At 38.6% G+C, this 14,500-nt stretch overlaps 1 protein-coding gene across 1 annotated transcript in view; it reads left to right on the top strand.

Annotated features, from left to right (window-relative positions):
* Positions 1–14,500, top strand: part of SLCO5A1 (solute carrier organic anion transporter family member 5A1) — a 121,832-nt gene that overhangs the window by 59,247 nt on the left and 48,085 nt on the right. The window contains exon 4 of the mRNA XM_068525650.1: positions 10,453–10,617. Within this exon, the coding sequence (XP_068381751.1) occupies positions 10,453–10,617 (165 nt within the window). The remainder of the gene's footprint in view (positions 1–10,452; positions 10,618–14,500) is intronic.

The raw sequence follows: 14,500 nt of genomic DNA, 5'->3' as shown, positions 1-14,500 counted from the left end.
CCAGTAACCACTAATAATGTATTCTGGGCCCCAGTGGCCGCCGTTTCTGTCCACTGTCAGCAGGTAAGTGGGTCAGGAGCTCTGTGTGCTCACCCAGAGGTGACTGTGGTGTGCCAGGGTCATCCAGTTCCTTTTGCTCTTTTACTGGCAAACAGGGAACGCCCTTTGTCAGTATGCTGTGGGTTGGGGGAAGAAACTGGAATACTTTAATGGGGACTTGTGATTGGGGAACCCAGGGACATCATTAGTTCCAAAGAAAATGGGCAGGAAATGGGGGCACTTGGGGTCCTGTGTTGTCCATGTTACATGCAAAGAGCAACTTTGGTTTTGCTTTTACAGGAAGACGTGACTAAAAATAGTTTGATGCTCCTTTGTAATATGCATCGTAAAGTTGTATCTGCTACATGTCCATGAAATATACAAGAGGGTGCAAGATTTACAGGCCATAAAGGAGGTTATTGAGGTTTTCACTGCATGGTGATGGTATGTTTCCACCAGCTTTCTGATGCATCTGAAGGCTTAAAAGTATATAAATAATAAGAACTAAAAGATTGGAGGTAAAGGAAATTTCGTGGAGAGATGTTAAAGAAAGCGATTCCAGGATTTTAATTTATGGAGGTGACTGAGTGATGGTATGGAGAGGTCAATGCCATTGAAGGAAGAATTTATTCCTTACATTTCCCAAGAGAAGGGGGCACACCATGCCATATGGGGCCACAGGGGGAGCACCAGGTTCTGGTCAGGAAACAAAAGACAGGAGTGAGGGGAAAGCCAAGGCCAGAACCCTTATTGGGGTTTCCATGGGAAAGACAAGGCAGGACAGAGTAAACAGCTTACCACTGGCTAGTCTGAGTGATTCCAGCAGACTCTGGGCTGTAGGGGTGGTTTCTAGTTGTCTGGGTGGTTTAGGGCAGGGGAAATACTGGCTTGGTGTGTGAGAATTAGATAACAAGGTGGTTGATCATATAAACTCAGGATTGGTTGGTTTCCATATGAAAGTTGTGCTCCCAGCTGAGCCCTTGCTATATCTAGGCACTGGTAGTCCAGTCTCTTCCCAGCCAGCAAGCTTTTTAAGATGTCAAAACATTATAAAATACAGAGAAAAAGTGATTAATATAAAGCTTAAGGGAAAAAAGAAGCTTCTGTATTACAGCCAGAGGTACACTCTTACCTGGCCCGATTCCACTATACTTATTATATGGAGCTCCCACTGCCTTTCTTTCCACGACTTTCCCTCTCCCCATCCTCCGGATGGCCTTTCCCAAGCCCTTGAGGCTGAGGCTTAGGTTCAGCCCTGTATTTTGGCATCATGTTATTTTATAAAGATCTCCACATTCTACATAACAATGACCCCCCACTCTGGTGTTTCCATTTTTACCCATGGTCTCCTTGTCTTTGCCCAATGGGAATTCTGTGCCTGGTTTGACTTAGTTCACGTAAGCCACCTTTCTTTGCTTGTTCAGTTGATATTTCCCTCAAATTTTACTTTGATTTAAGAAATTGGCATTACCTAAGACTTTCAGGAAAGGACTAGACTGGTTCCCAAGTATCATTCTAATTATTGAGATAGATGGCTGGCAATGTCTATCTTAAGAAAATTTCTCTTTCTTTGCTTCTTTTCCTCTTTCACAAATATCTTTATTAAGCAACTACTACAGGATGAAGAATTCAGGATACATATATGAAAAGTTACAGTTCTTGCCTCAAAGGGAGCTAGAAAGGAAAATAGGCATAATAAAATGTAAGTCTTAAAATGGAGGTATATAACTTCTGAGGAAGTTGAAGGAAAAGGAGGAAGGAATTCCTAAGTTAGCGGCCTGAGTCAGGGAAGACTTCTCTAGGAGGATGACATATTGCTGCATCCTTTTAAATTTGAAGTTTTTTTGGGGGCGGGGGGTGGAATATAAAAGCAATGCATGTTTATGGTTGAAAATTTAGAAAGTATTTAAAAAAAAAAAAAAGGTGAATTCCAACCTCATCCCTGAACATAAATGATTGAATTTTTTTATAATAAAAAAGTATATTTTGAAACTGGACAGAGGTGGTGATTGCATACCATTGTGAATGTACTAAATGTCACTGAATTGTTGACTTTAAAAGAGTTAAATTTATGTTATGTGAACTTCACCTCAAAAAATTATTTTTAAAAAGGTGTTTATTTTAATTTAAATGTAAGGAAAATAAACTGAATGGGCACTAAACTTCAGATAAATCCGTTTTTTCTTTTTTTTTCCACAAGAAGAGATATTATTTCCAAAAATATCTATGTCAGGAAAATTATAAAAAGTATTAATAGGGGTCAGTATGTTTGGTTGGTACTTAATGTTTATAATTTATACCTGGGTATAAATGTATGTTTCCAGGTAATAAAATCTAGTCAACAACTTTATAGTAATAATAATTCATCTGTTTTGTATAATAATAAACCAAACACTACCCCTCATCCTACTCTCAGTTTAATTTAAAAACATGCTATACTCCAATAAGAATTTAAAAAAATAAATAAAAGTAACCACCACCTCCCCAATTCCATAGAACTGTACATGAACAGAAAAATTAATTTTATTAATTGCTAATTTATTTTTAAAAAATGGATGACTGGGACTTCCCTGGTGGCGCAGTGGTTAAGAATCCGCCTGCCAATGCAGGGGACATGGGTTCAATGCCTGGTCTGGGAAGACCCCACGTGCCACGGAGCAACTCGGCCCATGCACCACAACTACTGAGCCTGTGCTCTAGAGCCCGCAAGCCACAACTACTGAGCCTGTGTGCCACAACTACTGAAGCCCGTGCACCACAACTACTGAGCCCGCGTGATGCAACTACTGAAGCCCGCGCCCCTAGAGCCCGTGCTCCACAATAAGAGAAACCACCACAGTGAGAAACCCGCGCACCACACGGAAGAGTAGCCTCCGTTCGCCACAACTAGAGAAAGCCTGCGTGCAGCAATGAAAACCCAACACAGCCAAAAAGAAATTTAAAAATTTAAGAAAAATAAAAATAAAAATAGATTAAAAAATGATGACAAAAGAACAAGATTGAAAGCTTATGTCTACTTTAAAAGGGCTCTGTAGAAGAACTTAAAGTGGATGTGGAAATAAGATATCAGCAGGTAAAAACAAATACAAACAACATATCACGGGGAAGGAATTTTCTTGCAACCAGAAAAATATCAGAAAATAAATGGAAAGTTAAAAAATGTGCTAGAGCAGAAGCAAGAAGAACTATAATCCTGCAGCCTGTGGAGCAAAAACCACATTCACAGAAAGATAGACAAGATGAAAAGGCAGAGGGCTATGTACCAGATGAAGGAACAAGATAAAACCCCAGAAAAACAACTAAATGAAGTGAGATAGGCAACCTTCCAGAAAAAGAATTCAGAATAATGATAGTGAAGATGATCCAGGACCTCGGAAAAAGAATGGAGGCAAAGATCGAGAAGATGCAAGAAATGTTTAACAAAGACCTAGAAGAATTAAAGAACAAACAAACAGAGATGAACAATACAATAACTGAACTGAAAACTACACTAGAAGGAATCAATAGCAGAATAACTGAGGCAGAAGAACGGATAAGCGACCTGGAAGACAGAATGGTGGAATTCACTGCTGCGGAACAGAATAAAGAAAAAAGAATGAAAAGAAATGAAGACAGCCTAAGAGACCTCTGGGACAACATTAAACGCAGCAACATTCGCATTATAGGGGTGCCAGAAGGAGAAGAGAGAGAGACAGGACCCAAGAAAATAAACAAAGAGATTATAGTTGAAAACTTCCCTAACATGGGAAAGGAAATAGCCACCCAAGTCCAGGAAGCACAGAGAGTCCCATACAGGATAAACCCAAGGAGAAACACGCCGAGACACGTAGTAACCAAATTGGCAAAAATTAAAGACAAAGAAAAATTATTAAAAGCAGCAAGGGAAAAACGACAAATAACATACAAGGGAACTCCCATAAGGTTAACAGCTGATTTCTCAGCAGAAACACAACAAGCCAGAAGGGAGTGGCATGATATACTTAAAGTGATGAAAGAGAAGAACCTACAACCAAGATTACTGTACCTGGCAAGGATCTCATTCAGATTCGATGCAGAAATCAAAAGCTTTACAGACAAGCAAAAGCTAAGAGAATTCAACACCACCAAACCAGCTCTACAACAAATGCTAAAGGAAGTTCTCTAAGTGGGAAACACAAGAGAAGAAAAGGACCTACAAAAACAAACCCAAAACAGTTAAGAAAATGGTCATAGGAGCATACATATCGATAATTACCCTAAACGTGAATGGATTAAATGCTCCAACCAAAAGACACAGGCTTGCTGAATGGATACAAAAACAAGACCCATATATATGCTGTCTACAAGAGACCCACTTCAGACCTAGGGACACATTCAGACTGAAAGTGAGGGGATGGAAAAAGATATTCCATGCAAATGGCAATCAAAAGAAAGCTGGAGTAGCAATACTCATATCAGATAAAATAGACTTTAAAATAAAGAATGTTACAAGAGACAAGGAAGGACACTACATAATGATCAGGGGGTCAATCCAAGAGGAAGATACAACAATTATAAATATATATGCACCCAACATAGGAGCACCTCAATACATAAGGCAACTGCTAACAGCTATAAAAGAGGAAATCGACAGTAACACAATAATAGTGGGGGACTTTAACACCTCACTTACACCAATGGAAGATCATCCAAAATGAAAATAAATAAGGAAACAGAAGCTTTAAATGACACAATAGATCAGATAGATTTAATTGATATTTATAGGACATTCCATCCAAAAACAGCAGATTACACTTTCTTCTCAAGTGCACACGGAACATTCTCCAGGATAGATCACATCTTGGGTCACAAATCAAGCCTCGGTAAATTTAAGAAAATTGAAATCATATCAAGCATCTTTTCTGACCACAATGGTATGAGATTAGAAATGAAATACAGGGAAAAAAACGTAAAAAACACAAACACATGGAGGCTAAACAATACGTTACTAAATAACCAAGAGATCACTGAAGAAATCAAAGAGGAAATCAAAAAATACCTAGAGACAAATGACAATGAAAACACGACGATCCAAAACCTATGGGATGCAGCAAAAGCAGTTCTAAGAGGGAAGTTTATAGCTATACAAGCCTACCTCAAGAAACAAGAAAAATCTCAAATAAACAATCTAACCTTACACCTAAAGGAACTAGAGAAAGAAGAACAAAAAAAAAAAAAACCCCCAAAGTTAGCAGAAGGAAAGCAATCATAAAGATCAGAGCAGAAATAAATGAAATAGAAACAAAACAATACAAAGATCAATAAAACTAAAAGCTGGTTCTTTGAGAAGATGAACAAAACCATTGATAAACCATTAGCCAGACTCATCAAGAAAAAGAGGGAGAGGACTCAAATCAATAAAATTAGAAATGAAAAAGGAGAAGTTACAACAGACACCGCAGAAATACAAAGCATCCTAAGAGACTACTACAAGCAACTCTATGCCAATAAAATGGACAATCTGGAAGAAATGGACAAATTCTTAGAAAGGTATAACCTTCCAAGACTGAACCAGGAAGAAATAGAAAATATGAACAGACCAATCACAAGCAATGAAATTGAAACTGTGATTAAAAATCTTCCAACAAACAAAAGTCCAGGACCAGATGGCTTCACAGGTGAATTCTATCAAATATTTAGAGAAGAGCTAACACCCATCCTTCTCAAACTCTTCCAAAAAATTGCAGAGGAAGGAACACTCCCAAACTCATTCTATGAGGCCACCATCACCCTGATACCAAAACCAGACAAAGATACTACAAAAAAAGAAAATTACAGACCAATATCACTGATGAATATAGAGGCAAAAATCCTCAACAAAATACTAGCAAACAGAATCCAACAACACATTAAAAGGATCATACACCACGATCAAGTGGGATTTATCCCAGGGATGCAAGGATTCTTCAATATACGCAAATCAATCAATGTGATACACCATATTAACAAATTGAAGAATAAAAACCATATGATCATCTCAATAGATGCAGAAAAAGCTTTTGACAAAATTCAACAGCCATTTATGATAAAAACTCTCCAGAAAGTGGGCATAGAGGGAACCTACCTCAACATAATAAAGGCCATATACGACAAACCCACAGCAAACATCATTCTCAATGGTGAAAAACTGAAACCATTTCCTCTAAGATCAGGAACAAGACAATGATGTCCACTCTCACCACTATTATTCAACATAGTTTTGGAAGTCCTAGCCACGGCAATCAGAGAAGAAAAAGAAATAAAAGGAATACAAATTGGAAAAGAAAAACTGAAACTGTCACTGTTTGCAGATGACATGATACTATACATAGAGAATTCTAAAGATGCCACCAGAAAACTACTAGAGCTAATCAATGAATTTGGTAAAGTTGCAGGATACAAAATTAATGCACAGAAATCTCTTGCATTCCTATACACTAATGATGAAAAATCTGAAAGAGAAATTAAGGAAACACTCCCATTTACCATTGCAACAAAAAGAATAAAATACCTAGGAATAAACCTACCTAGGGAGACAAAATACCTGTATGCAGAAAACTATAAGACACTGATGAAAGGAATTAAAGATGATACCAACAGATGGAGAGATATACAATGTTCTTGGATTGGAAGAATCAATATTGTGAAAATGACTATACTACCCAAAGCAATCTACAGATTCAATGCAATCCCTATCAAATTACCAATGGCATTTTTTACAGAACTAGAACAAAAAATCTTAAAATTTGTATGGAGACACAAAAGACCCCAAATAGCCAAAGCAGGCTTGAGGGAAAAAAACGGAGGTGGAGGAATCAGACTCCCTGACTTCAGACTATACTATAAAGCTACAGTAATCAAGACAATATGGTACTGGCCCAAAAACAGAAACATAGATCAATGGAACAAGATAGAAAGCCCAGAGATAAACCCATGCACCTATGGTCAACTAATCTATGACAAAGGAGACAAGGATATACAATGGAGAAAAGACAGTCTCTTCAATAAGTGGTGCTGGGAAAACGACAGCTACATGTAAAATAATGAAATTAGAACACTCCCTAACACCATACACAAAAATAAACTCAAAATGGATTAGAGACCTAAATGTAAGACTGGACACTATAAAACCCTTAGAGGAAAACATAGGCAGGACACTCTTTGACATAAATCACAGCAAGATCTTTTTTGATCCACCTCCTAGAGTATTGGAAATAAAAACAAAAATAAACAAATGGGACCTAATGAAACTTCAAAGCTTTTGCACAGCAAAGGAAACCATAAACAAGACGAAAAGGCAACCCTCAGAATGGGAGAAAATATTTGCAAATGAATCAATGGGCAAAGGATTAATCTCCAAAATATATAAACAGCTCATGCAGCTCAATATTAAAAAAACAAACAACCCAATCCAAAAATGGGCAGAAGACCTAAATAGACATTTCTCCAAAGAAGACATACAGATGGCCAAGAAGCACATGAAAATCTGCTCAACAGCACTAATTATTAGAGAAATGCAAATCAAAACTACAATGAGGTATCACCTCATACCAGTTAGAATGGGCATCATCAGAAAATCTACTAAAAACAAATGCTGGAGAGGGTGTGGAGAAAAGGGAACCCTCTTGCACTGTTGGTGGGAATGTAAATTGATACAGCCACTATGAAATTTAGATAGTGAACAGCATGGAGGTTCCCTAAAAAACGAAAAATAGAATTACCATATGATCCAGCAATCCCACTACTGGGCATATACCCAGAGAAAACCATAATTCAAAAAGACACATGCACCCCAATGTCCATTGCAGCACTATTTACAATAGCCAGGTCATGGAAGCAACCTAAATGCCCATCGACAGAGGAATGGATAAAGAAGATGTGGTACATATATACAATGGAATATTACTCAGCCATAAAAAGCAACGAAATTGGGTCATTTGTTGAGACGTGGCTGGATCTAGAGACTGTCATACAGAGTGAAGTAAGCCAGAAAGAGAAAGACAAATATCGTATATTAACGCATATATGTGGACCCTAGAAAAATGGTACAGATGCACCGCTTTGCAGGGCAGAAATTGAGACACAGATGCAGAGAACAAACGTATGGACACCAAGCGGGGAAAGCGGCGGGAGGTGGTGGTGGTGGTGGGATGAACTGGGCGATTGGGATTGACACGTATACACTGATGTGTGTAAAATTGATGACTAATAAGAACCTGCTGTATAAAAAAAATATATATATATATGCTAAAACAAATTAGCCTATAGATATTATTATTCATAATTATGAGTTTGAATCTAGAAGAACATGTCAAATTATGCTATGGATTTCCAGTAATATCAGTGAATACATAGGAAATATTCAAAGCTTTATCGCTTATAAAGGCAATCGCCCAGTTATCTGAAAAATTCAAGCATACAAACTATTTCTCTCCCCGATAGGCTGGATAAAGCCAATATTGTATATCTCCTCCTTGTTCTTTTGTTCACATTTTCATTTTTCTTTTAATGGGATTTTTAGTTTATAATCTTATCTAAATCCCTTTAGGATTCTTTAGCTTTAAAGAGCCCCGCTTTAAAAAAGATTATCCATTTGGTCCTTCACATTTTTCTGTGGTTTTGCTAAGTCCACCACCACATGGACTACCCTTAGTTTTATGACATATGCTTCCTTAATACCTAACTCTCTCCCCAGGAGGAAATCAGGCATCTTTGGAACAGACTTCATTTTCTCATAAGTATATGCATATTGTTTTAGTACAAATTATTGCCGTGATGTAATAAAAAATGTTAATAAATAAATACATTCCAAGAATATTTTTTGAGCGCCCACTGAATGCCAGATCTGTGCCAGGAGCTGGACATACAAAGATGTACCAAGGTCCTGCCTTCATGGCATTTACATTCTCTTGAAAGAAGCAGATGGGAAAACATGTGCAGCTACAAAAGAACTGATGAGTATGGATGGCCAGGAACAGCGGGTGGTGGGAGGGCGGAGAAGGAGCACTTCCGTCTGTCTGGAGGGGCTGTGACAGCTTTCTCCAGGAGGGGATTAATCTCGAGACTCTGTGGATGAGCTTGACATTTGCCCATCGGACTTGTGGGGAATACAGTTAATAGCACAGAGATAAGAAAGACCCTGTTGTAGCACAAGGGGGTAACTGTTCTGATAACTGAGAGACTACGTGTCGAAAGTAATGCAGCTTACCTATTCCATGAAGATATGTAAAGATCACACACGTGAGTTAATCCACATTACAAACATGCAAACTATACAAAAGAGTATATTCACAAGAATCTTTTTTTATTTCTCTTTCCCAATCTTACTCCCATTCACAGCATTTCTTGGCATTATAAAAATTGAAAAGTATACCTTCTACCATATATAAATCCATTGTTTTAGTTTGTTTTTTACCTAAATATTATATATATATTTATGCACACAGGCATATGTATATTTCTACAGCAGCTTGCTTTATTCATTAACAAAAATATTTCTTGGAGTTCCTTTTATGCTAGTACATAAAGCTCCATTTCATTTTTAACTACTACATAGTATTTCATTACATGGCTGTGCCATAATTTATGTAAACGTTTCCCATTGATGGACATTTTTTTTTTCCCTTAAATTTTTGCTCTTATAAATAATGCTGTAATGAAAATGCACATACATCTTGAAGCATATATATGGCAAGTTCTGTGAAATAAATGCCTAGATTCAAAAATGAGACTTTTCTCTCTTTCTTGAGAGATGGCTGGATAGGTACTGAGCCTGCACCTCTGGGCTGTCTGGCTCCTTTGGAGATCATTTCTGTTTGTTCCCCAATCCAAAGTCCCTGGGAGTGTCTGACCTGGTGGCCTTATCCCTTATGCCTTTTTAGCTGTATTATTTCCTGTTTCATAATGAAGCTGGAAGAACAGATGTCCCATATCATGTACCAATTCCTCTGCTGTGGGTGTCAGGCCAGAGAGCTGGCATCTCAGAAGTGCGCCTACTCAGGGAAGTGTTAGTTGGGTGAAGTGGAAACTATAATTTAGGACTATATTGCAGGTACTTCATACATTTAGTAGACTTCAGGGTCTTAACAAAGAATACCATTATTTCAGTCAATAAAAAATGCAAATCATTTATTTTAAGCAGTTTTTGAAACAGGAGTCATAGGTTGGGGGTATTTCTTATAAGGATATTTGTGTATGGCTATGTTTTTAGATTCTTTATTAAATTTCCTTATCCTAGTTGAAAAACTAAAAAAAAAACCCAGATCTATTTAATAAAGGGGATGAGTTCTAATCAGTCATCAATTTTTCCTATATTGCTGAATGGCTATTTCCAGTTCATTTCAAAAGCAGTTCAATTTTCTTTTCTTCTCCATCCCTTGTTTATAACATTCATTTGTCATTTTTGTCATTTTATAGACCTACCAAGAGCAGCTGTCAGGATCTTAAGCAACATGACATTCCTTTTTGTGAGTTTGTCATACACAGCTGAGAGTGCCATTGTAACTGCTTTCATTACCTTCATTCCCAAGTTCATCGAGTCACAGTTTGGTATTCCAGCTTCCAATGCCAGCATCTACACTGGTAAGGCACTGCCGTTAGAACTCCTTGAAACCATGATCATTTTTGACCACTAAACTAAAATGCAATGAGTAAAGAGAAAGTTTGTTCTAACATCAAGGTGTTAAATTCAAGTTCATGAAGAGCAATCTTCCCCCACCTCAGATTTTAGGAGGAGGAAGTCTTTGAATGTTTTCTCTTCGATTCAGATTGTACTAAAGTGTAACATTTTCACCAACTGTGTTTTGGAAAAGGGAGAACTTTGCATATTTGTGTTTTTACGGTTCTCAGTTCAAAAGAATGAAATGGGCAAACTTAAATCTGAATAAATCTTTTCATGGTCTGACATGAGTCTGAAAGTGTTAAATTAAAAAAAATTGATGATCTGAAATATAGATCATCTTCATGGATTTTCCATTCATAAATGTGAACAGGTTTTAATTGCATTACTGGAGGTGCTTGAAGTTAGAAAGGCAATCTATGAATTTTGTTTTAGATGATGTTTTGTGTTGGTACCTAGACCCATAATACTTAGTGCTCAAATCTGTTTTTTTCCATAGTAAATTGGGTGCTCAGAAATGTGGGGACATGAATTCTCAGATATTGGGATTTTCAGTGTATTATATCATGTAATATCCTGGATGTTTCCTTAGTGATTTCAAAGATGGTCAAATGACTGTATCTACCTAAGGCTCAATTTATTAATAAAGTATATTTAAGCACTTAAGTGGAGAATTACAAGAGCTTTTGCAATGGCCGGCTCCCACTTTTCTCCTCCACGTCCACATTCAAACCCAGCAAGCTTGGATTATCTGAAAATTAGCAGACAAAATTATATTATTGTATTGATAGAAAGAGAAGTTGAACTATTTGGGTAATCATTTTGTTCTCTATTTCATTTTGCCCATAAAAAGACATACATATTGGGTTGTGGGTCCATGATAGCAAATCTTTTTACAAAGAGTATACTGCTATGGACATTGTAATTGTCACCTATAAATCTGTTTTTTTCGGTTGGTTTTAAATAATATATGTTTTGCTTATATTAAGGTAAAATTTACAGATCACATTATAATTTGGTTGTCAGAAATCCTGAACATCCCATTTTTTTGTTTAATTCTTACACTAACCTTTGTTGAGCAACAATTCTTGGACAGGGAAACCACGAGTTGTCTTGTTGTTAGATCTGAAGCCATGTAACTGTCAAATGTGGTCTCAGTATTTCCCACACTAAGTTTCAGTATTAGAAGTGTTACTGGAAAGAAGGTTCATAGTCAAATAAATTTGGGGCTTGCTGAGTTAAACAAAATATTACAGAGTCCTTTGCTGCTGGACTTTTCATAACCCTTAATATACCAATGTGCATTTTGAAACTCCCAAAGGAAAGTTCAAAGTACAGTCTCTCCCAAATTTATTTGACCATGAAATCTGACTTCTTTAAGGCATTCTGTCTCATGAATAGTGTTCTTCAGGACACACATCAGGAATCACTCTTAGTCCAGCCTGTGTGTCGCTGTTCCAGCCAGGCCAGGGAGCAGAGCCTTCTGGATCATCCCATTTCCCTCCAGATGCACCATTTGGACCTCGAGAGTCACCAGGCTGTGGTCCAGTGCTGAGCTGGGTAGGAATTGATGCATATTGAACGCATATTGACCAAGGCCATCTCTTAATTACTGGTCGAGGTAGAGGCTAGATAGACAACTTTCTGTGGACCTGGGGTCTTTGGCTGCAGAGTTCCACAGAGATGTGGTCAAGGCAGTGGTCACTGAGTGTGGCCTCCTTGGTGAAGAGGGTAAACGATTGAATAAAACTAAATCACGGAATTTGTTCATCCCACGTTCCAACATCTGGGTTAAAAAGAAGCAGTATCACACAGTGCCAATGCCATTCTGGTTTTGTCATCAGCAGCTTTTTTTTGTTTTTGATCCTTGCCAATGCAATTTATACAGTGTTTGGTAGTCTTCTGATAAAAGGCCTTTCATTTCCAGCTCACATACTTTTTCCTTCCTTTCCAGACAGATAACAAATAATAATAGTCAAGAGATACTCAGATTGATTAAGAGTAGAGGGTGGCTTGTCGTATTACAGTAAAATTAAACAGGGATGATACCTCTTTTTAAAACCTACCTTGATTTTTTGAATTTGTATCAATTGAATCCTTCTTACTCTCTAAGCAGAGATTTGTATTTTTTAAGGACTTATTTAATTTAATCTTTTGTATTTAAACCCCGTTCCATGCACATAAGTGACATGGAGAATTAAGAAATGTATCTGAAGATGAATTTAAAAATAGTTTAAATTTCTCCTCTGACAAAGTTTTCGAGTTAAAGTTCTTTCTTCATTTAAAAAAATTACCTGACCCTCCATAGCAGTTTGCTTGTGTTGTGTTATATGGTAGAGCTGAAGCTCTGTACACGTATCAAAGATGGGCCTTTGCTCACTCGCCCTCTCTCATAGCCATTGAATACCGACTCTGGGCACGGTGCTGTGCCGTGTGTGTGGGGTGTGTGGTGTGTGTGGTGTGTGTGTGGTGTGTGCCGTGTGTGTGGGGTGTGTGTTGTGCCGTGTGTGTGGTGTGTGCCGTGTGTGTGGGGTGTGTGCCGTGTGTTGTGTGTGGTATGTGGGTGTGTGTGGTGTGTGCTGTATGTGTGTGTGCATGTGTTGTGTGTGTGCATGTGTTGTGGGTATATGTGTGTTTTGTGTGGAGTGTATGTGTTGTGTGTGTGGTGTGTGTGTGTGTGGTGTGTGTATGTGTGTGTTGTGTGGGGTGTGTGTGTGTGTGGTATGTGTGTGTGTGTGTGTGTGTGTGTGTGTGTGTGTGTAGGCGGGTGGACACGGGGCGGGGCAGATATAAAGGCTCAAACCTGGACCTTAAGTTGCTTACAGATCTAAGAGGAGAGAGACAGCTTACAAAATAAGTTTAGAAAAAGCTGCTTAAATAAGCGAATGGAAGCTGTGGGCCACAGAGATTATTTTGGCTGGCGGCGTGGTGGTGTTGAACTGCGTGTCATGGCGGAAATGGCTTTTAACCAGGCTTTTATGGAGAAGTAGAATTGGACCGTTTGGAGTTTGGAGGTAAGGCGTTTGCTCTCTGTGCAGGACCAACTTGAACAAAGGCAAAGAGCAGGGAAGGCTGAGACTTGTTCTGGCTCCAGCCAGCCCCCCTGGCCCCACCCCCGGCCCCACAAAAGCTTTCCTCGGACAGACATGAGAGGGCTGTAAAGGCAAGCAGGTGGGAGGTGGGCTGGGCGGCGGTGGAGAGATGCATGCTTTCAGGTATTGCTGGGGGGGCACCTTCAGCACCACTGGGCTCATCTCGTCATCACATTGGGGGCCCCTGTGCCCTGAGAGGAGGTGGTGACACTCATGAGTGTGTCACTAAAACACCTTCAGCCCACTGGTGTTCGTTTCTGTGCAGCAGTGGATCTGTGGTCACGTTGCACCCTCCCAGTTTATGGTCTTTCTGCTGACTCACTTAGGGTCACATTTATTGAATGAAATGAAATATTATGAAGTTGATATTTTGGAAAAGCCTGAAATAGCGAGAAAAGCCCTGCAGGAGGAGTTAGACGGAGCGGTCTTGAACCCTGCGCTGCTGGTCACCAACTCTGTGACTTTGGGCAGGTCACTTAACTCCCTGAACTTCAGCTAAAACTGAACTTTATCTGTCTGATGAGGATAATATCTCCCCTCTCTCTGTGTCAGTGTTGTTGTGAGGATCAAATGAAGTAGTAAATAATGATTTGTTCCAGAGCTTACCTAACTTCAATAGGTACAGCAGTATAAATTGAAAAATATAACTTAATCATGTATTCTAGGAAATAAAATTATTTATGATGATGATGACAGCACCTTACATTTGAAGTCCTGCATCTTGAACAGGTCTGAGGATGAAACCTCTGTAATA

Source organism: Eschrichtius robustus, chromosome 17, assembly GCF_028021215.1.
Source record: "Eschrichtius robustus isolate mEscRob2 chromosome 17, mEscRob2.pri, whole genome shotgun sequence".
NCBI lineage: Eukaryota > Metazoa > Chordata > Mammalia > Artiodactyla > Eschrichtiidae > Eschrichtius > Eschrichtius robustus.
Note: the sequence above shows the minus strand (reverse complement) of the source record. Positions and strands in the feature narration are given on the sequence as shown.